Below are 27,972 nucleotides of genomic sequence, written 5' to 3'. Positions count from 1 at the left end.
TTTGTGCAAGCCTAGCAACACCCCGCTCCCCATTTACTACGTGCCTTATAGGGGTGCTCTTGGAGACTGGTTGGGTCTGTCCGGATGGCTGAGAAACCTTTTACAGACAGGATTGCTAGTCTTAATCATTGTACTAATAGCGTTGCTTTGTGTGAGTTGTATGTTGTCTTGTATGAAAACCCTTGTGTTACGGATGTTTAACCAAGCCTGTGTCATTCAAAATAAAAACGGGGGAATTGTGGGAGAATGGCTAGCTGAGAAGGGTCACGTAGACATGATCCAGCTGGCCGAGCAAAAGCTTGAGAAACATCGGATTCAGCCCCCGTAACTACTGGGCTGGCAAGGACACCTCGTCCTTGACTATAATTGTTGTATGATAACAGGGAGGTTGCAGCTGCTCAGGCATGGGAAAAGAGGATGAAAGTAACTGTAAAGAAGGAACCAAGGGCGGAGTTGATCTTTCTAAGAACTAACCAATCATGAGCTTAACTTTTGTAATATGTATGAGCTAATTATGTTAGAACATAAAAGGCTACTGTGTGAATCAATAAACGAAGCTTGCTGATCACTCATATTGAGTGGCCCTGTCTTCCCTCCGTCGCGACAGCTTATCATCTGATGTTGTTTCTTGGTGACAGCAGTCCTCTGAGGAGAGTACGACTGTCCCGTCTTCAATACTGTTTTCACAGATGCATCATTCATCAACTCGTGAAAAATCTACAGGGCATTCAGGTTTGGGAGTAAGAGCAGCCACTGCCTTTGCTTCAATCATTACTTCTGAGAATAGCAGGATTTAAGATTTAATGACTATACCATAAAGCAACCTATGGTATCCCCTCACATTCAGTGTGATACAGAAAAATAATTAGAATAAAGTTTCTGAATAAAAAAAAAAAGATAACCAAAAATATGTTGATCCTGGTCAGACATCAAAAAGCTATGTGCAATCCTTTCAAAGCATGACAGACAGGACACATGGCACATTTCAACCTATTTCTATTCCAGTAACACAAACCTGAATGAGTCTAATTTTACTCAAAGGGCCTAAAACCTGATACCACTGAAAACCATAGCAACACGCACATTTAGCTTCAATGGAAGCCAAATCGGGTCTGTACCAATAGTTCTGCAGTTTACTATCAACAGTAAACCCCCGCTGAATACATTTCACATATTTTTCAGCATTTGGAACTAGAATTCCAGGTGCAACACATGCCAACAGAAATGCCTTAGCATAGACAGCAGTGGGTCTGGAGGGCCCACTTGCACCAAGGGTTAAGCAATCAAGGGCAGGAACAATTAAATTGCTTACTGGGTAGGCAGGCAGAAGTCCTCCAGGTCCCACAATATACTGGTTATGCAACAAGGGCGGTACACCTTGGGGCAGGTTTGGGGGAGCTTTGCCTGTAGAATCAAAATACAGACACTTTAACAAGCCTTTAGAAAAAAAAAAAAAAAAAAGGCTTCAACATTGAGACAAGATAGCTCACAAGCCCTGGTGGCTCTATCGTCATAGCCTGTAAGGAGAACTACACAGAAGAATTTTGCGCTGGTTGATAAAAATGCTCAAAATAGCCTGAAGAGTTTAACCATGCCTCAAGGAAGGGGAAACACAGGCTACTTAAGACTGAAAACAGTCCCATCAGAGAACAGTCTGATTTTGTCATTTACTTTGTCCAAAAGGATTACAAGAATTATAGGAACTTCTCCTTTCCTCAGTCCTCTCCTGAAGGCAAAATTCAGGTATTGTTCTCAATCTAAGAGAGTAAATTCTCTCCTTTCATTTTCTGCCCTGTCAACACATTCCTCCTTATCACCAGCAATAGACTGGAAAACACAAAATGTTGCCAGCATACTTTTTGTGGGTGACTTACTGCAGCTGGGAATAGCAAAGAGAAGACAACTGAAACAGTTTCAGTTGCCTCCATGAAGCAGTCTAGGAAGCAGAATGATAATAAAAAAAAAAGCAGCACTTTGGCCAATCATCAAACGCTTCATTTACAAGGTATTGGAATGAGAAATTCTTCTTTAAGTAAGTTTGATCATAATATTTAAATCATTCACTACCCTCCACGGGATTTCCTTTTAGCAGTTCAGGTTGATTAGAGAAGCAAGAGAGAACTTAGCATTGCTTCCACTTCAGCGCAAGAAGCCTCCCTCGCCTTCTCTCTTTGTGGACCCTTTTTCTGAAGTTCTATTTGCTATAGAATGACCCAGACATCAGACACTTTTTTCCTTTCCATAGATGTGGCAGTAGGGATGTGGCATATGGTAATGAGGACACTGCAGTATATTTTGATACTACCAAATGAATTCAAGTCACAGAGAAGACTGAAATTAAAGCTAATGCAAACTCACAGCCAAGAGCCGATCACAAACTGGACAAATCTCCTAGCTCAAAACTTCCAAAGTCAGAACTGCTCTGGTGTCTATTTATAAAGCTCTTTGGGGATGGAATATGCTATACAAATGCACATAACACCCTAACAAATATTTCAAATACATAAAACCAAGCAACTTTGTTTTTTAAGCCAGCAAATGAAGCATTCTGAAAATGCTAGTCAAGTGTGGATTTCTTAGCGCAGTTATGGCTGGTGAGATGCTCTATCCACGTGATCTGATAATATTGCAAACCTGAAGACACTAAGGGAGCTGCCCGTGTGGTAGCAGCTGGTATAGACACACTGGTAACACTCAGTCCAAGGCTGTTTGTAGTGTTCATACTGCTTGCCATGCTGACAACCGAAGAAGTGGTGCTAGTGGATGAGGTTGAAAAAGTTGAAAAGGTTGTTGAGGGCTGGAGCGAAGTTGTGTCCTTAACACTAGTGTGCTAGAGAGGAGACAAAAAGAATGAGGATCACAGAGCAAATAAATCACAGTGGAAGATGCTGGGGAAAAAAAAAACCAAACACACAAAAAACCCCACACAACACAACCAAAAACCAAAACAATCTTTTAAGTAACAGCAGCACATGCAAAAGAAAAAGATATGCGTTATCTATGTACCAAGCAAGCAACTAAGTTGCATGCTTGTGATTTTTAAGTATTCAAAGAAAATTATTACACGAGAGTTAAATTCAAACCGCTACATCATCACAAAATTATACCACAATAACTCAAACATCAATCCATTGCATTATTTCTTGCCCTTTGCTTATATACTCCTTTAAGCTAGCACTTGTTATGTTAAATAAACTCCTATATTCTTCCAAAAGACAGTATTTGTTTTCAAAATACAGGACACTGCTATCGTGATTTCTTCAATGCATTTGTGGAATTAAAAAGATTAAAACTGCAGCGCCCCACAACAGAGTCAATGTGGTAAACTGAAAGGGAGACCAGATGTATTACAGGAACATGTGAGGATAAAGGAGTTCCTGGTTTGAACCCAGCACAATGCAGTGCCTTAGCTGTAAGCTGATCACACTTGCAAAATGGTATCATCAATACACAGAAGCCAAAACAACTCTCACAACAGAAAAGAAGTGGATAAGTGTGAATTTTTAAGCTACATATTCAGTAGGGACGGAGCATTACAAATCAAAATAGAGGCATAAAGAAAAGCAGTAGCCTATCTGCACACCCCAGCTGGGACTGTACACAAGTACCCCATCACAGAACAAAGCAGCGTCTCTCTGACTTTCATCTGTGTGACCTCATCTAGAGCATTGTGCTCAATACCATTTGCCTTGTTATCTCAAATACATTAAATATACAGGTGACAATGACGTCACATGGTAAACTCTAAAATCATCTGTCATGAGGCATTTGTCATGACATGTATCATTCCATCACCTGCATTTTGCCAGCTAACCTCTCCAGTGGAGACTAACAGTCCACATTTTGGAGAAGTTTGACAGCCACTTCTAATGATTTTTTTTAAAATATTTTTAATACATTTGTTACAATAAATTTTTTCTTTATTCCATCCCCCCTTGCTGGCACGAAAATTTCCTCTACAGTTGTGTGACTGGGAAGTCTCTGTAACAGCTATTCCTTATCTAGTACAAATCACAAGCGGTAAAGACTTTTTTTACCACTAGACGGCTGCCAGCCCTTCTCTTCCCTGAGATAAGGCTCGTTTCAGTTCTTAGTGTACTGGGACACAATGAACTTTAAGAGAGGGTCTTAATCATCAGATAAACTGGCTATATGCCAAACATCTGTTGAAATGCAAATAGGACTTACTACATGTGATGTGCTTGAAGACAACACTGAAGCAGGGGAGAGGCTGCTCTGATGACTGGAAAGGGAGCTAGAAAGAAATTGCAAAGAATTAATAAAATTATTTTTTCCTAGAACATTTTTAATATATATATACGTATGCATATATACACATATATACAAACACAGAGTAGGTAGTAGGATATTAGTTAAAGAATAAAAATTGTAGGTATATGTATATACATATACACAGGGTATTAAAGAAAAAAATTAAAAATTAAAAAATATTAAAGAAATTTTTTTTCCTTTAACTAATATCCTACTACTGTTTAATGAAAAAAACTGAAGTACAGCAACAACTATTACTAACAAGAAGCATCTAAAACACCATTCATTTGTATTTATCAATTTACTATATTATTAGAAAAACAACAGTTGCTTCAGGAATTATGTAGCAATGACTCCAAGACATGTAAAGTCCAAAACCAGAAGGTTCACACAACACATGGTTTGTTTCTCATTCTTTCCCTGAGCAACTGCTGCTGCCTGCTACAGGGCATGGGTAATAATTAGTCGAGGCAGTGCTTTGGTTTGACTCACTATGGTATTTCTCACATAATCTGCATAACATTATCTTAACCAACTAGAACTGTGGGGTATTTACCCCATAACTCTGCCAAAAGCCCCAACACACTCTCAAAAGACAGGGCTCAAAAACAAACAAACCCCACCAAATGAAGAGCATCTGTGAAAGCCCAAAAATTAGACATACTACTACAGAATCTGGCAATTTAATCAAGGCTGGTTCATACCACTACACTCCACCAAAAGTAATTTCCTCTTTGAAAAGATGAATCAGAACTATCAGTTCAGTTTTATACATACACTGGAAAATATGAAAATAAAGAATCCCCTGATGAAAAACATCTGCAGATACCTTTGTTATAGGAAGCAACTCTGCTTTAGCATCATCTTTTTTCCCTAGCTGACCAGGCCTGTGAACTTTTGGCAGTAACAGCAGCACCAACATTCATCTGTAATCCAAAGATCTTTAAATGTCTCCCTGAAAGGTGACTGAAACTGATTCTTAAACATTTACGCTGACAAAAGTTATACCTTACATTCAAGGTCAAGAACATAATTTACAATACAGTATGGAATAAACAATATGAACACTGAACAAAGGCAAACAAAACAAAGCCATAAAAAATATGTATGGTTTGGTGCTCAAAAAGACCCTCATCAGAAATCAGAAGCAAGAGAGGTCCTAACCATGAAAAATATTTTAGTGTTTTCTATGGAAATAGCCACAAGAAAATACAGCAATTTTCATAACAAAGCTGCAGGCTAAATTATATGCCCTAATTTAAGGGCAAGCACTTCTGGCAGCTCTTCAAGGTGTGGGACCAGAATAAATCTTGGCAGTTTCATAGATTAATTTTACTTTGACTCTTTAAAACCGTTCCCTGTCTGCAGGAATTACAATGACACCACTTCAGGCAGCAAGGAAAGAAATGGTTCACTCCAATATACAATTTTAAACTACTCCCTCACCCACTCTCCCCAGCTCTTCTAATAAGCCTTAATTGACCACCTGACTACAGTAGAGACACAGACAAGAGCCGCCAGCACAACCAAGTCAGACATGCTTGGAATTCAGGCATCATGTTTTCATGGTGCTTAGTATCTGTCCAACAGCATCAGTCCTCCAACTAAAATTTCTACCAATGTACACAGGTTTTCAAGAAACAAATGTGGGGAGATGTTTCTAACGTGAATGGAGTAATTCTTGTTATTTGACACATTTACCATTTTATTCAACAGAAAACACTAGTGTATTAAAAGAGAATCAACCACATCCTAGCTGTGAAACACAAAAAACCCTGTGATAGCCCATCAATTTAGTTTCTTATATTAACAAATACAGTGCAAAGGTGAGTATTAAAATATAACTCAACCAGTATAGTCTCAGATGTCACCTGCCTGAGGACGAAGCTCAAGTAACAGGCACTGAAAAAAATCAGACAGATAGTGCAAATGAGCTAAGCTGTGCTAAATGCACTTCCAGGAACACCAATCTGATATTTCAAAGTGTCTTAAGGAAATGTCTTAGAAAAAGAGAAACCACAAGATGTCCCTGTGGAATTATTTCTGTTTTTTCATTTTAAGAAATACAAATAAAAATGAAACTACAATGTTTCAAAATTAGCCAGGAAGTAAACTGTTAAGGAATGATTTCAAACATATGACACTAAACAAGCAGCAGGCACTGTGGACAAAGTAGGAAAAACAAAGTGGGGGAATTAATTTAGCTAATTTAGCTGGCATGATTGAAGCAAGAGCCCCTTCAAACACAAAGTTGTTTATATACCATGAAAACTTGAGGGCAGCAGCTGCTCTATCATTAAGAGGTAGCCCAGAGCTCATATTTTACAACCAGAAACATCCTGGTCTCTTCTGAATCTCTCTCCTAATTCTAGTTAATGTAAGAAAAGGGGACCCTGGTGTCTGACAGCCCCATACGCAATCACCCTCATGTTTGCTCTTTCCCCAAAATTGAACCCCTTTCAGTTTATCACAACTCCTACTGTACCTGCTTAACTGGGGAAGTGAGCTGCTGGCCAAATCACTGGACTCAGGCAAGCTGGGCAACGTTGCCGCGTGCTGCGATGCTGAAGGCAGAAGAGAAGCAGTGGTGGATACCACGCTAGGCAGAGAACCAGCAGAAGGTAGCAAAGGAGAAGGCTCTGTCTTAGGCACTGGAACTGATGAAGTAGCTGCAACGAGTTAAAGAGAGGCATTCAAAGACAAATTTCAGCATACCTGACATCCCAGCCTGGTTCCAGGAACACGACAGTATTCTCCCCTTGGTTTAGAAAAACCTGACCATTAAGAACCAGTAACAGTATCAAGCGATCTGTCTATTAATGAAAATTCAAACAGCAACAGAACTATCATTTTTTCCCTTTAAGCTCTTCACCTACAATAGATTTATAATTTTCACTGCTACACATGTAGTAAACGAGTGTCTTCTGCACTTACCTCCCACTATCTGAATTATTAACTTTTGCTTGCAGGTCAATCCTCATTTTAAAATCCCTTGCATTTGGTTCCGCAAAAGTCCTTTGTGCTTTTCAAGGCACTGTACAAATCTGCTTCTACCTACAGCTCTGCTTCTTCATTCCAACCTATGCAGCACCTTTGATGTTTGAGACTTGGATCACTGGAGTACAAGGGCACATACAACTTACCAGTTTGGAGAACTGAGTCAAATGTGTAATGCAGTAGAATAAAAGAAGCTACAACAAAAGGCCACAATTGAGCACAGCATTAAGCACTTCTAATAGCTAAAGAGTTGTCAAATATTGTCTTACTTTATTTGACCTAGATAACAAAAAGCATTTAGCATTAATATTACTTTTTCGGGTATACAGAGTAGAACTTGTTTACCACAGATGTGCCTTTCCAAAGGATCACTATACTGTAATAAAACACTGAACAACTCTACTGTCCCACATAACACCCAGCTGTTTCTACATTTATCTCTTGTCCTCCAAAGATAATACACAGAATTAGAGGCACTCACCCACCAATAAAACTCAGAGAGTTGAGCCCTGACTTCTGCTGGGCCATGCTTCCATACCACACCAGAGACTGCTACCCAGTGGAACATCACTAACTTGCAATGCACGTGAAGACAGTCTTGGAATGATCACCAAACAAAAGTTATATATGTGCTTGGAAGTTATGCATCACAGTTTGTTCATGTTATTGGTTTGGTTTCCTTGCTAAATGACCCAAGTCAGGTAGCTGGATTGGGTGCTATACAAACAGAAATCAAGAGGCTCGGCCTTGGCAATAAGTATGAGGGTAACTGACAGAGAAGGAAATTCAAGTGACAAACAGAAACATAGTTATGAAGAAGGCAACTATATCACCTGATACCTCCTGGCAAGATACATATAAAAATAAGTAAATAACATTTACAACTCAATACATTTAGAGCAGGGTTCCCTTCTTGAAGTAAAAGTAGATGTCCTCAATACAAGGGACAGAATCACCATCTTCATTAAGACTCCTTACAAGATGCTTGAACACAATGTGCAAGACAAAACCAGGAGACAAGTAGGATGGTCAGAATTATAACACACCAGCCATACTTTGAACTAAGGGTTTAGGAAGCACGATATCTGTATATTAAAGGTCAACAGCAACAAAGATGAGAGATGAGCAGCTAAGAACATTATCAGCACATACAGAAGGATCAGTACTTTCAAATGTTAAGAAGAGAGAATTTCAAAATAGTTTGGATGCATTAAATAGATACATGGAAGAAGACTGATTCCAGTTTATGTGCTTGAGATACAGAAAAAACAAGTGTTCTCAAAAGAGAACTGGAATAGAAAAAGAGACTAATAAAGCTGTTATAGAATAATTACAAAAATATTAGGAGTTCTCAGATCTTTGTTTTCCATAGCAAGAAGACAAGTCCTGTAGTGAATTTCATAAATTGTTTATTAATTCTGTACACGAGAGTAAGAAAGTTTTCCACTTGAAAAGTTGTTTTTATATGTAACAATCTTTTAAGTGATAACTCTTTGGGCATATACACTCCTTCTGCTCATTTAGTAATGATTTTAAACTGAGGTAATGGTTTTAAATTGAAAGAGGGGAGATTTAGATTAGATATTAGGAAGAAACTCTTTCCTGTGAGGGTGGTGAGACACACGAACAGGTTTCCCAGAGAGAAGCTCTGGCTACCTCATCCCTGGAAGTGTTCAAGGCCAGGCTGGATGGGGCTTTGAGCAACCTGCTCTAGTGGAGGTGTCCCTGCCCATGGCAGGGGGGCTGGAACTCGATGATCTTTAAGGTCCCTTCCAATTCTAACCATTCTATGATTCTGTGATTTAAATTGAACTTGTCACTAACAAAACATCGTTTACAGGTCTGAATACTCAGCTTCTTTCTACTCAGAAGTATAAAAAAAAAAAGGCTGCCCCACTAATGATCTACCTGAAGAGATATTTAAGAGGAGGACAGACCTAAAATTGAAGTGTTGGAATTCCAAAAGATGTTAATTCACACTGTTACCCTTGAAAACTTCCACAAAGCAGCACATAAAGGTCAGAAGAGTGAATACTATAATTATTTTAACTCCAGGAAGAGAGCTGCAGGTGTCCAACACGTAAAATACCACATTAGAAACAGGCCAAGATGAAGATAACAGTAATGCCTGTATCAGAGCCAGTACTGTGTTAATGTTACTCCACTGCAAGGCAGCAAGCTAACCGGCAGAGGGAGCATGTTAGTCACCCTTATTCCCCACAGGCTTGTAACGGGGCATAAGTAGCACTATATCCAGTGAGAGGTGCATGCAAAGAATGTGACTTTGTTTCATTACAGCTAAATGCTACTCGCAGCTGCCCAATTGAGAAGTGGAAGAATTGCTAAGAAATTTGATATTATTTTTTAATTTTATATTTTATTTTAATTTTATATTAATTTTTGGCAGATAAATTCAAAAGAAAAAGCAGCTTCTCTAATTCCAAGACTGCTTAGGTTTGTAGGTTTAATAGGGCTGCTTCCATACTTCGGTTTTAGTCAAGAAGCAAGCAGTATATCCTACGCAAGTATAAAATAAACTCAAATGGGTCAGTCAAAAATTAACCAGTGAGAACAATATAAAACCTTAAACCAGACGTCACTGCTAGTTGTGCGCACAGCAAGTAGTAAGGAAATATCAGAAAGTCCTTACAATCAAGCTTTGTAAACTTACTGTCAAGAGTTGCCTGTGTCCTAACACCACTGTGCCCGTTCTATAAACAAAGGAGAAATGAATGAATAAATCATCTTAGAGGTATATTAAATCTTCAGACTGAATCACAAATTGAACATGCTTCATGCAAAATTTTATATTCATTCTAAATTGAAAGACAAAAAATGCAGAAAAATAACTTTTTACTGCCTTTAACAAAACAACATAATAAAGTTGTCTCAAGTGCAAGGTGTCCTGAACATACAGAATCCCATACACTGCCCATACTACAACTGTCAGCAGGAGACCTTCCCATGTACTGTATATAGCAAACTTCAGGTTTACACTGACATGAAAAAGAATTGCATTAACATATAGGAAATGGTTGTGCTTTTGATCTAATGCAACTCACAATTTTAACTATCCAAGTTACACAGAGGCGCCAATTTTTTTCCATTGAAAGATAAGACTTGAGAAGCACCAGTTGTTTTTTTGGATAATGCTGGAGTACAGAAGTGGATAGTTTACGCTTGATCCTCACCAGTACATACGAGCTAGTGCAGAAGACAAGTGTGACTGAGCCATTACATAACAAAGGCCAGAAGTAAATAAACTTACAAATTCTCACAAGTTCCTTACACATTTAATAAATTAAGTTCTCTTAAAACAAACCTACATTCCATATACAGAGAGAGTAGGTGCTTTTGAATATCTCCTGAGAGAGATCCTCTCTGTCCTAGATTAGACCTCTCCTTATGCTTTTTAAAATAAAACATGAAACTAATTCCCACTGCTGTTTAAATCCAACAAGAGTAATGCTGAAGGGGCCACAAACAGTTTGGGATTCATTTGCTAGGTGCCATATAAATTTAACAAATAATATACCTTTAGATAGAAGCTGTCAAGTTATGGCAAAATACCATGACTAATATTTACACACAGTTCCTTTTTTAAAAGCTAAGCTTCAGGGAAGGAAACTCAACTAGAATGTTGTGCTACTAAGAAAAAAAGGTCAAACAGCAATTTAAGATGTCAAAACTCACAAAATCAGAGGCTCTTATATCCCAAATACAAAAAATGGCTACACAATAGGAAAAGAAAAAACAAATAAAAGAGTGAGTGGACTTGGGAATGAAAAACAGCATTTGGCTTGGTTAAAATATTAACATAGCAGAGTAATACAAGTCTAACAGGGATAAGAGTATTTCACCTTTTTCAAGGTCTTATTTCTGAAAATCACTCACCGTAACTGCAACAGGGGTTGATTCAGATGAAGCCATGGAACTTTGGTACACTATCCTACTATGCACAGAAGTCTGGTCATAGGAGGAAGTTGTTGTTACTGGGCTAGTGCTCTGGGATGAGCAGGTCAGACTAGAAGAGGTGATGGCAGAGGTTGTATAGGTGGACTCCTGTACTGTATTGGATATTGGCAAAGAGGTATTCAAAGGATCGCTGGAAAAAGTAAAAATTATTTATCGTCTTGATAAATGACATCTCAAACACCTTCATGAAAATATCAGCTCCTATACAGTTATCTAGAACTACCTTAAACATGTAGTCAAATCTACATTATTTATACTAGAAAAATCTAATCATGAAAAAAAATACATAATTTTGCTTTGGTCCCCAGTAATCACTGCTTCAAAACCATCAGGTGGACTAAGCACCATTCACCTTCCTCCTGCCAGCCAAACCAAAACAAGAGTTTACACACAAGCAACTTTTCAGTCATGTTATTTCCACCTTCTCAAAGGATAAATTGATGATCATAATGTCTCTTTTTTTAAACAACTAGATCCATAAAGCCTGGTATATGATGAGAAACACCTAGTCTCTTTTTACAATAGAATGCTACAGTAGCAGTCTAACAGAATGAACTATGCAAAGAGGAAAAAATACCTTAAAACATGCAGGAGTGTTTTACTTTCTAAACAGTTTAAATCATTTACAGAACTAGAAATGAATGTGAAGGTTCATTTTTTACTAGTTTTTCCAAATTAACTTCAGGAAGCTTTTTATTGAAGCAAATTTTTGAATGAATAAGGAAAAAAAAAAATGGGTTACTGGTAAGTTGGCATTTATCATTGGCTATTTTAGCATTTCAGTAAGAGCTTCTGCATACTGTAAGCCTGGCTTCTTTTCTCATCCCATAGGAGCACCAGATCTGTAATCTGGTGTCTATTTGCTGACACACATATATGATACAAGGGTCATCTCTCCTGGATCAAAAGCAGAAAAATTTGGGTTGTGAGAAACAAACCCTCAAACAAATTTGAAAATCAGGACAATTAAACATGAGACAGCAATTCTATAAAGGGTAGCTTATTATAAGGTTATTTACATTCATGTCATCTCCAGCTTCACACCAACCCATCCAGGAAGATTTTGATTGTCATTAGAAAATAAATTTCTCCTTTAAGATGCCATCCACATAAAACACTTAGCCTTACAAGTCATCATATTTCCCTCTCCCATTACATGGTAACTGTGCCTTGATGTTTTTGGCACAAACTTGACCCCTTAAAGAAGACATGTAAGAATGCACAAGGGGAGCTCACACGTACTTTACAGATTTTGAGTACAAGCTATTGTTGGTCGCTTGGCTGGTATTCTCACTGCTTGAAGTTGATCCAAACTCTGGGAGTGCAGGCTCTGATCCAAACTCCAGAGCTCCAAACTGAACATTTAGCCCTGTCACATCTGCCGATCCAGGCATCTCCACTGCAGAGGCAGGAATCTTAAAAGAGGAAAAAGCAGCCATAATTCCTTTGCATGCACTATCTGTATTAAAGATATCAGTAACTGAGACCCTCTCCTCCATTAACTACAGGCTTCTTCAGTTACTGCCTCAGCCTTAGCTGCTAACTAGATTTGCAACAACCCCTGACATTAAATCACATAAATTAACTACATTACTGTAACCTGAAATTAATTAATTGATTCTGTGTCCTGATCTGGAGCTGAAGGAATAAGCCATACTATTCTACAAAGTGTCATCTGTGTCCATCCCCCTTCAGCCAGCATTCATATTTTGGCTACTAAGTCAATCCAAAATCACTCAGTAACAGTCATTTTCTATACAGAGCAATCTGATATGTGCTCGGAAAAGACAACATCACTGTATTTTGGACCTAAAAGCTATCCAGTTTAAAATTTCCTGCTTTATAAACAAGAAGTAGACCATGGTCTTTGCTCTCCTCCTCCTTAGCAGCTTATATATAGAATAGAATCATAGAATCATTTAGGTTGGAAAAGACCCTCAAGATCATTGAGTCCAACCGTTAACCTAACACTGCCAAGTCCACCACTAAACCATGTCCTGAAGTGCCACATCTACATGCCTTTTAAATACCTCCAGGAATGGTGACTCAACCACTTCCCTGGGAAGCCTGTTCCAATGCTTGACAACCCTTTCAGCAAAGAAGTTTTTCCTAATATCCAATGTAAACCTCCCCTGGCACAACTTGAGGCCGTTTCCTCTCATCCTATCGCTTGTTACTTGGGAGAAGAAACCAACCCCCACCTCGCTACAACCTCCTTTTCAAGTAGATTGTTGAGAGTGATAAGGTCTCCCCTCAGACTCCTTTTCTCCAGGCTAAACAATCCTAGTTCCCTCAGCCACTCCTCATAAGACTAGACCGTTCACCAGCTTTGTTGTTGGTCTTCTTTGGACATGCTCCAACACCTCAATGTCTGTCTTGTAGTGAGGGGCCCAAAACTTAACACAGTATTCAACGTGCAGTGCCAAATACAAAGGGACAATCACTTCCCTAGTCCTGCTGACCACATTATTTCTGATACAAGCATTTGTATGTTTACTAAAGACAAGCCACCACTCAATTACCCACCTTGGATGCTGGAGTTATCCTCCGTTTTGGTAGTTTTATCTGTTTTTGCTGGGTTTGATGGGCAGTCACTGCCTGGTTATCCATTAATACAGTGGGGAGCTGTAATGTTTTGCTAACAGCTGTAGAGGTGTCTACTGGCAATGGCTCGCAGAGTTTTACCTGGGAGGAGGAGGACTCCAGCCCAGGAGGAAGAACGGGGACTGCCTGCGTTTGTTGTTGCTGTCGCTGGGTCAGCTGGCTCAGAACTGGGGATGGTTCAGGCTGGGATTTAAAGTCTGGTCAGTGTTGGGAAAAAGAAATATCAAAATTAAAGCATTAAACTCTGCTCTTCATGCTTCTACTCTTTATGAAAGAATCTGGGTGACTTGACACACTCAACAGTTATGATTTTATAGAGTGTGCAAACCTCTTTCAGACTTCACATGAGTTTCATATTGAACATTACCACTGCAATAGTAAGGCCAACATTTGATATTCTTAAATAAACAGCTGTGGTCAAGCATTATTTAGCTTTCTTCAAAAATATGAAAACAAACCTAGCTATACAGCCACATATCACCACATATTAGGCCTCAAAAAATGGATTATTTTAATCAAAGACTGCAAGTTTCACTGCAATTAACTGTGCCGATAAATTGTGATTACTTCCAAGGGGTCTGGAGGTATTATGAGTTAGGATTTCCTGCTCCTACAAAGGAGAAGATTTTCAATACAAATAGGAAGTTGTCTACTGTCTCAATCTGGTTGAAAGTCAAGAGACACTGGACACTGACAGACTTTTTTTCCAAGTCTTCCCCTTTCATATTTTTCAGATGCTGAAAGCCAGGCAGTGGCTCAGAGCACTGGTCAACAAACGTAAGAGATCCACAGCATTTGCAATGTGAAGGTCTTTTTATTCAGTTGGTAAAGTGCATTAGAAAGTAACTTAAAATCCATGTAAACATTTTTTCAGAACTGCTGTATATAAAAGATCATAACTGCTACCAAATTGGCTGCTTATCTATCTGGAAATATATACACATACACACGAGAGAGATACAAGAGCTGTCACTCTTCACAGTGAGAATACCACTAGGAGCTACACTACAAAAAGCAAGTTTGCATCATTTTCACTGTTTCTACTAATTTTACTCAATTAAATGAAAAATCCATACAATTATGACTAGACAAAATAGGTAACCTGCATCATTCTTAGCACACATAGACTTCACACTAGGGAAAGAACACTGAGATGTGATGCACATTATGAAGAAATTATATAGTACTCATTCAAAAATCATGTAATAGAAGAGAAAAAAATGGGGGGGGGGGGGGGGGAAAGACAAAATATGGTACATTATACTCAGCTAGAAGCAGCACGGGCACAATGAAAATAAGTATTTTCCAGGATTTGTTGAAAAACAAAAGTCACATCAAAGTTCCACTTAAATATTCAAGCACGTTAAATCAAAGATGTCATTACATGAAGGCTCAACTTCTGAAGATGCAATGACATTTATGGATAGGCTTAAGCCTATCAAAACATAATGTCTATTACCAGCAATTAAGTGTAACACTTGCAATGTTGTAACCAATTATATTATCAGGATTACATTTTTTAGAGAAAGCTTTTCATTTAAGGCCATTTTAAACTGTCACTGGCATTAAGAAATCCTACAGGCTAACAGAGAGAGAAAGAAAGAGAAAACTATGTCAAAGCACTTACCAAACTGACTAAGGACTGAGGGCTGAGTAATGGGCAGTTTTAGATCCCAGGATGATGTGGTAGCTGTGGTAGTGGTGGTAGAGCTACTATTGTTTTGTTGAGAAGTAAACTGACCCAAACCTGGAGATTTCAATTGGTCCAAGATTTGGGATCCAGTAGAGTTTGCCAATTTAGAGGATCCAAGTTCTCCAAAGCCAGAACAAATAACTGCAGACTACCAAAAGACAAAAAAAGAAGAGGGGAAGGAGTAGAGTTAAGTACTTAATAAATAATTTTAACATAACCATAGGGTCAATGCCTACAGCTACTATTTGGCAGCAACCAAAACCTCTTCAGTCCTAGATTACTAATAAATGACCAATACAAAATTCAGCAGTTGTAGCATATGACCAACTTCCACCACTGATTGCAACAATACTGATTTACTTGAATCCATGCATCTCAAAACAGCATGTATTTACTAATAGTTGAACTGATTTTCAGATAATATATACAAGTCCCCAATTTCAAGCCCTCACAATTGACTCAGAAATAATCAGGTTTCCACATAAAGCAGTCAGATACGTGCTTTGAAATAACACATCATATTTTTCTGGCATAGAACTCTTCACTATAAACAAGTGATTTCATCCTAAATCAGCATGCAGTAAACACATCTGCTCTCTACCTAAAAATTAATACAAGTACTTCATGTAAACCGAGAAACAACTACTTAGGCAAAACCAGGGAAAAAAAAAAAAGTAACCCTTTTTTGTGCGTGTGAATGGAAGGAAAGGAATTCTTAATTCCATTCCTTTAACATTTGCAACCTGAATTTTACAAATACTGAAACATCTCATGAAACGACCAGTACTGGAAAAGTTGTTTAATCTGAAATGTTTACTCATGAAGAATATTTAGAAAGCATAAGATAATTTTACCAGACTTTGAGGAGAATAAGAGTTCACAGCACTGGAGCTGCCAGTTCCTGATGCCATCTGGGTGCTGTGCTGAGAATTTGTAAAGACTAGGGCTTGGCCAAAGGTCTGCTGCTGAGGAGCCTCAAATGAGTTGCCTTCTGTCTCTTGGATAGAAGTCACAGGCTTTTGAAGTAGTGTTACCAAATCAATGCTGTAAGAAAAAGCAAAGTTTGGCTGGAATAAACATGATGATTAGGCTGTATTGAAACCAAAGAAAGCACTAACAATACTAAAGCTGCCATACTTACAACAGAATTATTACTGATTAAGTTTTTTCAAATATTGCTTGTCTGCCATACAAAAAGAGGTAAATAGAGGTTTTTGCCAGAAAGTAAAATTCTGCTAGCTGAAAGCTTCCACTACAGTTAGAATAAGTTATCTTTGCTCTCTTTCAAACATTATCAAATTTATATAGTGTATCACATAAATAACCTACATGATTAATATAACCAAGTAACTGAAGACAAGTCATAAAAGATACACTATGTTTGAATGGATCCTGCCTGCAAGCCCATTATATATATAGATAATCCACATTCTCTATATATCACGCTATCCCTTTAAAAAGAGCAAGGGATCAAAGTCCTACCTTTGTATAGGGTGGGTATGAGGAGTAAAGAATAAAGTCACACATACAGCAATTGAGGGAATGTGTGATGTCATGGAAATCACAAGAGCAACAGAAATAAAAGCTAAGTTTCTCAGAGAGTAGGCACACATCCAAAATTACCACACACACCTGAGCAGTATGAGAAACATGAATTTTCTTATATTTAGCATGGCTTACTAACCCCTACCACATGTTTAGAGCAGGTTTATCCAAGAAAAAGCAAAGCATTCAGACAATAAATCTACTCCAAAAATTCTGACTTAAGTTTATCCTAAATATACTGCAGGCTTGAGCTGAAGAGCTGCTTCCAGCACTTTCATTAGCATAGATTTCTTAATGTCCAAACCTTTCTTATGGCAAGTTAAAAAAACCCAACACACCACACTGAAAAAACAAAACACCAGAATTTGAGCTAATATTTTCTAACACAATTTGAGGGACATCCACTGGAAGAATATTTGCATTAGAACAATGAACATGTGAGCATATGACCTTTAAAAAGGAAAGGAATGGAATATAAACTGTAGACCAACTGATACCATACCTCCTCCAGGTCACATTCATGTTATAAGGAAAATTTTGCTGCAGTCTGGAGTACAGCAGTACAGCTGTATCAGGATGTTTGGGACCATTAGGCCATCTAGTTTTCAGATCTCATGCTATCCAACTACCGAAGTCTTCATCACACAACTTTACCCTGCTCTCCTGGGGCCTGAGGCTAATCCAGGAAACTGATTCCACATCATCATCAGCCAGGCATTTGGTGAAGACAAAGGCAAGCAAAGGAAGGCAGCAACTGCCATATTTTTGGTTCTCTATCTGAGCTCTATATCATCAGTTAAGGCAAGTAATTGTGATGCTTACTAGGAAATTCACCTTCTTGCCAACACAAGCTTTTCTGATAACATATTTGTCAAAGCACTATGTTCTGAACACTTTCTGCATCTACAGGGGCAGGCTTTCCATTTTCTGGACAGCGAAGTCAGTGCTTCCTTTTCAACAGCAGCAAACTTTTCTTCCCAGCTACTTTTGTTCCTGCCTGTAAGTGATCTTTGTGCGTGTCCTGGTTTCAGCTGGGACAGAGTTAATTTTCTTACTGGCAGCTGGTATAGTGCTAAGTTTTAGATTTAGGATGAGAATAATGTTGATAAGACACTACTATTTTAGTTGTTGCTAAGCAGTCAAGGACTTCAGCTTCTCACACTGGCCTGCCAACAAGAAGACAGGGGACATCCAAGAAGCTGGGAGTGGACACAGCCAGGACAGCTGTCCCCCAACTGACCAAAGGGATATTCCATACCATATGACATCATGCTCAGCATATAAAGCTGGGGGAAGAAGGAGGAAGGAGGGATGTTCAGAGTTATAGCGTTTGTCTTCCCAAGTAACCATTACATGTGGTGGAGCCCATCTTTCCTGGAGATGGCTGAACACCTGCCTGCCAATGGGCAGCAGTGAATGAATCCCTTGTTTTGCTTTGCTTGCATGTGCAGCTTTTGCTTTACCTATTAAACTGTCTTTATCTCAACCCACAAGTTTTCTCACTTTTACCCTTCTGATTCTCTCCCCCATCCCACTGGGGGGGGGAAGTGAGCAAACAGCTGTGAGGTGCTTAGTTGTCTGCTGGGTTTAAACGACAACAGGGTTTTCTCAGTATTATGCTCATGGATTTGGTAAGTTTGGCTCCACTTCCATAGTCAATAATAGGTAACACAGGAACCCAGAAAAACAACGATTTGCAAGCAAGGTTTTCACAACTTTGAAATTTGCTTGACCAATCTCTGATCAGGGCTGCCCTATGTTTTATTAAACATTTTATATGTGCATGCTAACATTGCTTCACCAAGCAGAAGGTTTTTAAGGTATAGGGAAACCATGGAAGAGCTTACCTTTGCCCAGGAGTCACATGATTCTCAGCTGGAACAGAGGAAGCAGTGAAGACTTTTGTTTCAGAAAGCTGAAAGGGGGGGGGGGGGGGAAGGTATTTTAATCATACACATGCTCACACTTCAGTGCTGCAACATCTGCAGAAATTCCATCTTGGTCATGTACTTTCAGATAAAAGTAAAGTCAAACTACCATTACAACCAGTTATGCTCTGCTTTAAAAGATAAAACCACGTAGTCAAACTTCAGCAAAGTCTTCTCCACAGAATCAAGTACCAATTTAATTAACGCTACACTCGCAAATCTTTCACTGAGGCTCTGGCATTTTCCCAGAACCGAACAGTCGTGAACCATTTGCAAGTGTCAGCTTCACAATGTATTTCCTCCATCTGCAGTGAAATGCCTGTGCTTTTCAGCTCCTGTTCCCATGATAAAAGTAATTTCCCAATCACCAAACAGACAATATATTTAACAACTAGGTACCAGCTCCTATAGCCAGTTGATAGGGGAGGAGAACAGGAAAATATACTCCAGCATTCTCATAAAAACTCAACATCAACAAATTGGAAATAACAAAACCTTATTACTGTTTTTCTATGATGTACTGAGTTAAAGAAATTAAAACAAGTTCTCATGCTGCTTCCTGGTAAAGGAAATGCTCCGACTATAATCCTTTTTTTTTTCTTTTTTTTTTCAAGTGTTGCTATTGTTTCAAATAAAAACTAAGACTACCAATACTGTACAGAAGATGTTTGCCTTCATCCATTTTTCAGCAATTTCTATGTACATATTTCTCCCCTTCTGATAGTTTCTGTAGTTAAACTTTATTTTCTTTAGCCAGGAAAATAGGATCACAATTTTAAGAGGAAAACCCGGAGCCATCTATAGTACCACAACATTTGTCTGGTCCTTCATTGTCCATGCCCTGAATATCCTTTTAACAAAATACAACCTCCTATTTTCACTGCAAGTAGTTTCCACCCTATTTAAGGGCAGGCTGACAACCTACTATACTTGCTCAATACTCACTACTAAAGACAAATACCAAACAGGACTATTAGATCACAAAAATCTAATCCTTCTCAGGTCAAACAACATTAAATTTCACTCACCTGCTCCTAACTTGTATCTGACTAAAGAAGAACACATTTAAACAAAAATATTCTTAAAAAAACCCACCTGGTCTTTATCTGCAGACAGCAAATACATCCGCTTCCTTGGTTGTTTTAATCATTAGTCATGCTGCTAGAATTGTTTGTTTATTATACATTTAAATGCCTGGCTCCATTTTCCAGCCACAGGTTCATATTATGCCTTTTTCTGCTAGATTAAAGCCAGAGCCCATTATATACTAACAAAGTAACCTTTTCCAATTCAGTAAACTAAAAATCTCACTCTCAAGCATCAACTCAGCTATTTTCCACAAGTTTTGTTTTGTAAAAGCAATGAATAATTAGATGCAGTACTTCAGAATCAAGTTCAAGAGTGTCCACATATAGAAATACAAATCAAGAATGATTAAGAGACAGGGAAGAGTGCCTACAGGCAAAAAGACTACAATAGTAGTCATGGAACTATAGGCCAGTCAGCCTCACCTCTGTGCCTGGCAAGATCATGGAGCAGATCCTCCTGGAATCTCTGCTAAGGCACATGGAAAATAAGGAGGTGATTGGAGACAGCCAGCATGGCTTCACCAAGGGCAAATCGTGCCTGACAAATATGGTGGCCTTTTACGATACTGCCACAGGCTTGGTGGACAAGGGCAGAGCAACAGATGTCATCTACCTGGACTTATGCAAAGCGTTTGACACTGTCCCGCACGACATCCTGGTCTCAAAATTGGAAAGTCATGGGTTCGATGGATGGACCACTCGGTGGATAAAGAACTGGCTAAATGGCCGCACTCAAAGGGTTGTGGTCAATGGTTCAATGTCCAATTGGCGGCCAGTGACAAGTGGAGTTCCTCAGGGGTCAGTACTGGGACCAGTGCTGTTCAACATCTTTGTCGGAGACATGGACAGTGGGATAGAGTGCACCCTCAGCAAGTTTGCCAATGCCACCAAGCTTGGTGGCGCGGTTGACACGCTGGAGGGAAGGGATGCCATCCAGAGGGACCTGGACAGGCTTGAGAGGTGGGCTCATGCAAATCGCATGAAGTTCAACCAGGCCAAGTGCAGGGTCCTGCACCTGGGACATGGCAATCCCAGGCACAAATACAGGTTGGGTGGAGAATGGCTGGAGAGCAGCCCTGAGGAGAAAGACTTGGGGGTGTTGGTGGATGAGAAGCTCAACATGAGCCAGCAGTGCACGCTGGCAGCCCAGAAAGCCAACCACATCCTGGGCTGCATCAAGAGAAGCATGGCCAGCAGGTCGAGGGAGGTGATTCTACCCCTCTACTCTGCGCTCGTGAGACCCCACCTGGAATACTGTGTCCAGCTTTGGAGTCCTCAGCACAGGAAGGACATGGACCTGTTGGAACGGGTCCAGCGGAGGGCCACGAAGATGATCAGAGGGATGGAGCACCTCCCCTATGAAGACAGGCTGAGAGAGCTGGGGTTGTTCAGCCTGGAGAAGAGAAGGCTCCGGGGAGACCTCATAGCAGCCTTCCAATATCTGAAGGGAGCCTACAGGAGAGCCGGAGAGGGACTCTTTGTCAAGAGATGTAGTGACAGGACAAGGGGTAATGGTTTTAAATTGGAAGAGGGGAGATTTAGATTAGATATTAGGAAGAAATTCTATACTGTGAGGGTGGTGAGACACACGAACAGGTTGCCCAGAGAAGTTGTGGATGCCCCATCCCTGGAAGTGTTTAAGGCCAGGCTGGACGGGGTTTTGAGCAACCTGCTCTAGTGGAGGTGTCCCTGCCCATGGCAGGGGGGTTGGAACAAGATGATCTTTAAGGTCCCTTCCAACTCTAACCATTCTATGATTCTATAAGAGCTTTTTTTTTTTTTTTGCCACAGCATCAGCCCTTTAGGAGTTGGTTCTTTTTTCATCATCCACTACAATCCTGAAAATTTTTCAGTTGCTGCTTTCCAGAAAACAGTCCCTTGTTCTGGAGGTGTGCCTCTATTCCTATAAAACAAATGGTCACTTGGCTATATTAAAACATTCGTCATTTGAACAGGTTAAGTCTAGCAGAGGTCCAGATTTCTCTGCATGACTGGCTTACTTTTAATTGCCATTCCAGTAATTTTTTGATTTCCCACACATTTTATTCAGCAGTGATTTTATTTTTACTTCCAAATCATTGATAAAGACACTAGGTGGCATCTGGCCTGGGACTGGATTCCTTTATAGTCCTCCTAGAAATGCCTATGTTCAGTAAGAGTCCTCCTTGAAAAGATTTATTGGCTGAAATCTGCAAGGCAGATTTTAATCCACTTAATGTGTTTTGTAATAGCATGTAATTATTTCTAGAACAAAAGATGTAGATCAAATCTCTTATAATGACATTCTCTATCTTCACAGTTAACTTTTACTTTACCTAAAGACCAAGATCTGGTTTATTTGAAGTTGACCTGTTTTCCATAAAAATACACTGAATGGCACAAGCTGTATTCTTACACTTTTTTATTTTTTTTTTAGATCAGATAAATAAATTTTTCCTTTATTTTTTCCCCCAGGGATGTTTTCAGCTAACTTGTCTTCAGCTTGCCATTTCCTTCACTCTTTCTGAACATCAGCACATGAACAGCTTTCTCCTAGGTTACAGGGACTTTTCCAGCACTCTAAAATTAATAAAAATTAACAACAGGCTAGAGATTTCGTCTGCTGCTCTTTCAAGATTCACACGTGATGATCACAAATGCCAAATTTTTTTGCAGACACGAAGACATGTCTTGCCTGATAAAGAATGAGAACCAAAATTGTTGCAGTACTTTAGACAACACATCATGATGAAACAACAGGAATGAAGCAATTAAGTGCTAAATTCAGCATACTACTAGCTCCCTTTTTTAATATTATGAACATGAAGTGGACTAAGTGGAACAATTGTGCAGATTTCATAGAATCATAGAATGGTTAGAGTTGGAAGGGACCTTAAAGATCATCTTGTTCCAACCCCCCTGCCATGGGCAGGGACACCTCCACTAGAGCAGGTTGCTCAAAGCCCCATCCAGCATGGCCTTAAACACTTCCAGGGATGGGGCATCCATAACTTCTCTGGGCAACCTGTTCCAGTGCTTCACCACCCTCACAGTAAAGAATGTCCTCCTAATATCTAATCTAAATCTCCCCTCTTCCAATTTAAAACCATTACCCCTTGTCCTGTCACTACATCTCTTGACAAAGAGTCCCTCTCCGGCTCTCCTGTAGGCTCCCTTCAGATATTGGAAGGCTGCTATGAGGTCTCCCCGGAGCCTTCTCTTCTCCAGGCTGAACAACCCCAGCTCTCTCAGCCTGTCTTCATAGGGGAGGTGCTCCATCCCTCTGATCATCTTCGTGGCCCTCTGCTGGACCCGTTCCAACAGGTCCATGTCCTTCCTGTGTTGAGGACTCCAGAGCTGGATGCAGTACTCCAGGTGGGGTCTCACGAGCGCAGAGTAGAGGGGTAGAATCACCTCCCGTGACCTGCTGGCCACACTTCTCTTGATGCAGCCCTCTTCAGCTTCTCTTGATTTTCAAACAAAAAGCATCAATTGAGGAGTCTAAAGTTGATAGCAAGCTTCAGCACTTAATTACATAAAAGTCTTGTGATAATATGGCTTTAAATCCCTACACAATAGTAGGTGGAAGTATGTGGTTAACACTCATCAGCACTGAGCAGTGAACTATAATTCACAAATACTTAATTTGGGATAAAACTTAAAATTTCATTATTTATGTATTGTCCACCCAGCAAAATAAATTAATATTGCTTAATTCAATTTTATTTTAAAAATAAGCTTATCTAAATTTTAAACAGGAATTAACAGCAAGAAACAGTAAGAAATATCATTGTATGCATACAGCAAAGTATTACTTCAAATGTATTTTTTTGAAGATAACACAAACTCTGAAAAGGGTAAATAATCAATTGGTCTATCCAACAAGGCACACTTACATCTTCATTCCAGTCTTCTGCAGTCCATTCTTCTATTGAGTTTTTCCATGCGCCTATTGTAATTTGGGGAAGGAAAGAAAACAGTTACACGCTAAAAGCACAATGTTGTATTTCAACCCTTCTGCTATATAAGCAATCCTGTTTTCATTATTAGTGGAAAACAAAGAGAGAAGATGGTGGTTGGAAACATGGGAAGGTCTAGAAAATTGGTCTGCAGATTTAAATTTTTGGGAGGGTTCCCCCCCCCTTTAATTTTTTATTTCAGGAATTTCTTACCCACTATGGTATCAGACATAATTTGCACGAACACGTCTGCAACCAGTGATTAATCCCAAACATTGGAAGAACTTCCTCCTGTGTCCCCAACTGACAGTGAGAGGTTACTCAACCCTCCCATAGGATCTCCCAGTTTCATGCAAAAAAATTCATACAGAGCCTGAACAAAACACAACCACAACACCTGCTCTGACATCCATAATCCTACTTTCAACATACTCAAATTCAAGACCCAAGCTATGCCTCTGGAAGCTCCTTTCCAACCTGTTAACTCTCTCCTCAGGGCAGAACAACCCCAATGCCTTCCCCTAATAGAGCAATTTTATTTTAAAACATATATAATTCATATGATGGCAACAGAAGAGTCAATAAGCTTCCACTGCAGCTGCAAAATAATTTTTCCTGTAACTTGTGGCAGAGTTTATTTGGTGAACACTGGAGCACAGTGTGCAGTCCACAGCATGCGGCAATGGGAAAACTACAAGAAACAATCCTACAGATGCAAAAACCCGATCCCTTCCATAGGAAACAGCAGGCACAGACGTGCAAGAGCAATAAACGGACTGAAGGCTTTGCCCACCAGTGTAAACATAGTGAAGGTTATCTCAGCAACAACCAGAGCTTTCATTTAAACTACATAACCATGAGCAAAGAAAATACCAGCAGTAAAGTTCCTGCTACCATCACCTTTGATCAAGTACAAGAGCAAAAGAACTGCTTTAATCATCTCCTTTTACTTAACCAGGAACCCTCCGAGACACATACATCCAGAAACAAACCCCCTGAAGACAGCATCAAATCTGGTTCGTACTAATGCCATCACTACATTAGTGCATTCTTTTGTACACCTTTACAAAGCAGAGTCTTGGGCAGAGGAGGGTCAAATGGCACTAATCCAGTGAGGCGAACAGGCCTATCACAAAGATATACACACAGTGAGGAGAAGACAGGAGGTTTATATCTTGGAATCAAAAATTATTTGGCATGTCCTGAGCAAGGTAACATCTGCTCTGTGTTGGCTTTGTGGAACAATACAGAGTTGCCTGAAACATCTCGTGCTCGCATTTTACCAAACAGCCCCTAACCAGGAGGTTTCTACATACTGCAAAATATGAGGCACTTGAAAAATAACTAATAATCATATCCCAGCACAGCAAAATTACTACAAAGCCTCAAATTTCTAGACTAATCCACAAATTTCCACAGAAATTTTGGAAAGGAAGAAAAGCCCAATGAGCAGCAGTTTTTAGAGAAACTGTTGATTTTCCTTCCCTTCTCTTGACCAGCACAGGATCCATTCCTCTTTTATTTCTTCTTTAAAGAAATATATCCTGGTATTTGCAATGCTTATATTTATCTCCCACCAATCAGAGCAAGGCCTGCCTCTGTAGAAGACAAACCTTGTGTTGGTGTCAGAACAAGAGCTCAGAGTCTGCCAAAGCAAACACGAAGAGAGCTCAGACAAATCAAGTCCAACTCTTGAGTATCCCCCATCATATTTGGGAGACTGAACCTATTAGAATAATACTTGGGACATTTTCCTGACATTCAATTTAAACATTTACCTGTTGCTCCTACTTACAACCGTGGTTCTGTGAGTTTACTCTTTTTAAATACAGAACACAGCCCTTCACCCTTTTTATAGTTTACCCAAGATAAAATTATTGTTGCTTATTAAGACTCTACCTTCCCAACTCAATCCTTCCAGCCTCAGTTATTTCACTGCTCTTGTCTGCATTAAATCCAGCTTGCTAATGCCTTCCTCCTATTGATGAGATTCTAAGTCTGATCTTGCCACAAGCATATCAATTTCCTTTTAGTCCAAAATCCACCTTGGCATTATTGCAACTCCATATATCCTCTTCCCAACCTTTATCCCCAAGCCTTGCAAAGCATCACAATTTAAGAGTTCTCTGTTTTCCACTGAAATTATGCTTTGTGTTTTCAAGGATCCTTGCCATAGCAACTTCAACCTAGATGGTTATGTGTGACTCTTTCCTGTTTCCCTTTGTAACAAGTTTAGTTTTAGAAAGTTATAAAGCCAGTAAAAAGCACAGTAAATGTTTTTGTAAGCCTTCAGCTATTTTTCTTCAATTCCTCACTTCCTGTCACACTATTTGATTATTTTTTTTCTTTTTTGAATAATCAGCAATAGATATTAACCCCAAAATAATTTTATTTTGGTCTATCCCAAACTTATGTACTAATCCTTTTCTTCTGGATTACATTCACATTCTAGAATGACCTGAAGGTTCCCTTAAAATGTTCCTTCTGACTTTTACAGCAGTCCTAAAAATTAAACAATTTCCTTGTAACTACACAATTCCCTTCTCCCTTAGTTACACTATAATTTATATTTTCTTTCTTGTCGTTCTTCAGTTTCAGATTCATTTAAGGCTGCTCATAACCGAGATAATAACAAAGGAAGTTTTTCTGTGAAATTTATTAAACTATCAAAGTAAAGGTATCAGTAAATTACCAGAATACAATACCACTTTTATAACCTACTTTGAGAAGTGAACACCTCCAATATAATTTATTTATAAGAAGTGCTGTGATTTCATGTTCAGGATCTCCCACTGCCTTGCACATTACAAAAAAGCTAAGAGACTGAACACTCAGCATGCCTGTAAGAAAATGCCAATCATGCTGTTCAAGTTTATACCCTTTTGGATGAGGATTGGTCATTTTGTTTCCTCCCACCTGTCCCTTCTCTTTGCCTTTCAGTTGTACGTTACTTCTATAGAAATTAGGATGCAGGAAAACCAATGCTGAATTATTTGGAATACAATTACACTTAAATGTTATGAACCATTAAAGATTCACCCTTTACTCTCTTTTATTTCAACCAACAACACTAAATTTTACCTTCACAGAACAAGATAGCTTTTCTATAGGATTACACAATGGTGCACCTTGAAACACCTTTCATTCAGGCTACTGCGATTCCTCTGGCATCTGCAACAATTCAGGACAGGAGTTTCTAGAGCGCTTTCAGAGCATGTATGGGGGCAACTACATTTTGGAAACAGGGTAATTCTTTTTCATTGAAAATGTTGATGTTGATCCTTTCCCAGCACTGGTTTAAAGAGGAAATACTTAGTAAATACTCAGAACTCCACAGAGAGTTTATATATGCATGATGTCTTCAGAAACCATTTTGATACGCAAAACTGGTTTTGTTTCTCCAGGTAGTTGCCCAGTTATCACCTTTTTAACATAACTGCAGATGAAAGATACTAATTTTCCAAGTAGCTAGTATGAGCTAATTTTGTTGGGGTTTTTTTGTTGTTTTTTTTAAGATGAGAGAAGAAATGGGACTGAGTAATGGAGAGAGGGATTTCCATACTGCCCTTCCTCTGTGTATGCTCTTATCTGACATCCTTCACTAGCCTACTGCAGGCTTTATGGATTTCCATACAAATACATCACCCTCATGCACATCTTTAGTAACTCCACATTGGTAACTTATTTATTACCGGTACTGTTGATTTGTAACTAACATAACAGCACTGGAAATTAAGGGGAAAAAAAAAACCAAAACAATTGAAAACTAATATTTGTGATTAACAAGCCAAATCAACAGCTCAACTTTGTATAACCTGCTTCCAGCCCCACGCCTTGTCTGCCACTCCTTCCCCTGCTTCCATCTTCCTTCCCAGCACACTCTCTCCTGCTTTAAAACTACTACCGCAGCTGCAGCCTCCTCTAATAAACCT

The 27,972-nt window shown here is 39.2% G+C and overlaps 1 protein-coding gene and 2 non-coding genes across 6 annotated transcripts in view; all 3 read right to left on the bottom strand.

Annotated features, from left to right (window-relative positions):
* Window positions 1–27,972, bottom strand: part of LOC141476620 (ubiquitin-associated protein 2-like) — a 110,255-nt gene that overhangs the window by 30,709 nt on the left and 51,574 nt on the right. For 3 of the 4 annotated variants that reach the window (XM_074165394.1, XM_074165390.1, XM_074165391.1), the window contains 12 exons: window positions 23,978–24,030; window positions 18,934–19,001; window positions 16,396–16,585; window positions 15,476–15,689; window positions 13,771–14,045; window positions 12,487–12,659; window positions 11,164–11,374; window positions 9,941–9,980; window positions 6,758–6,941; window positions 4,189–4,255; window positions 2,635–2,830; window positions 1,313–1,404 (listed from right to left, as the gene is read on the bottom strand). In XM_074165394.1, coding sequence (XP_074021495.1) covers window positions 1,313–1,404; window positions 2,635–2,830; window positions 4,189–4,255; window positions 6,758–6,941; window positions 9,941–9,980; window positions 11,164–11,374; window positions 12,487–12,659; window positions 13,771–14,045; window positions 15,476–15,689; window positions 16,396–16,585; window positions 18,934–19,001; window positions 23,978–24,030 — 1,763 coding nt within the window. The remainder of the gene's footprint in view (window positions 1–1,312; window positions 1,405–2,634; window positions 2,831–4,188; window positions 4,256–6,757; window positions 6,942–9,940; window positions 9,981–11,163; window positions 11,375–12,486; window positions 12,660–13,770; window positions 14,046–15,475; window positions 15,690–16,395; window positions 16,586–18,933; window positions 19,002–23,977; window positions 24,031–27,972) is intronic. The other variant, XM_074165393.1, reaches the window with a different exon arrangement.
* On the bottom strand, window positions 12,969–13,053 carry LOC141476835 (small nucleolar RNA SNORD121A). Its single transcript, XR_012463693.1, has one exon. It is a non-coding gene; the product is annotated as a small nucleolar RNA SNORD121A (small nucleolar RNA).
* LOC141476836 (small nucleolar RNA SNORD121A) lies at window positions 15,999–16,072 on the bottom strand. The gene has a single exon (XR_012463694.1). It is a non-coding gene; the product is annotated as a small nucleolar RNA SNORD121A (small nucleolar RNA).

The sequence above is a fragment of the Numenius arquata genome, chromosome W (assembly GCF_964106895.1).
Source record: "Numenius arquata chromosome W, bNumArq3.hap1.1, whole genome shotgun sequence".
Lineage (NCBI taxonomy): Eukaryota > Metazoa > Chordata > Aves > Charadriiformes > Scolopacidae > Numenius > Numenius arquata.
This window is presented reverse-complemented; position numbering and strand designations above follow the sequence as displayed.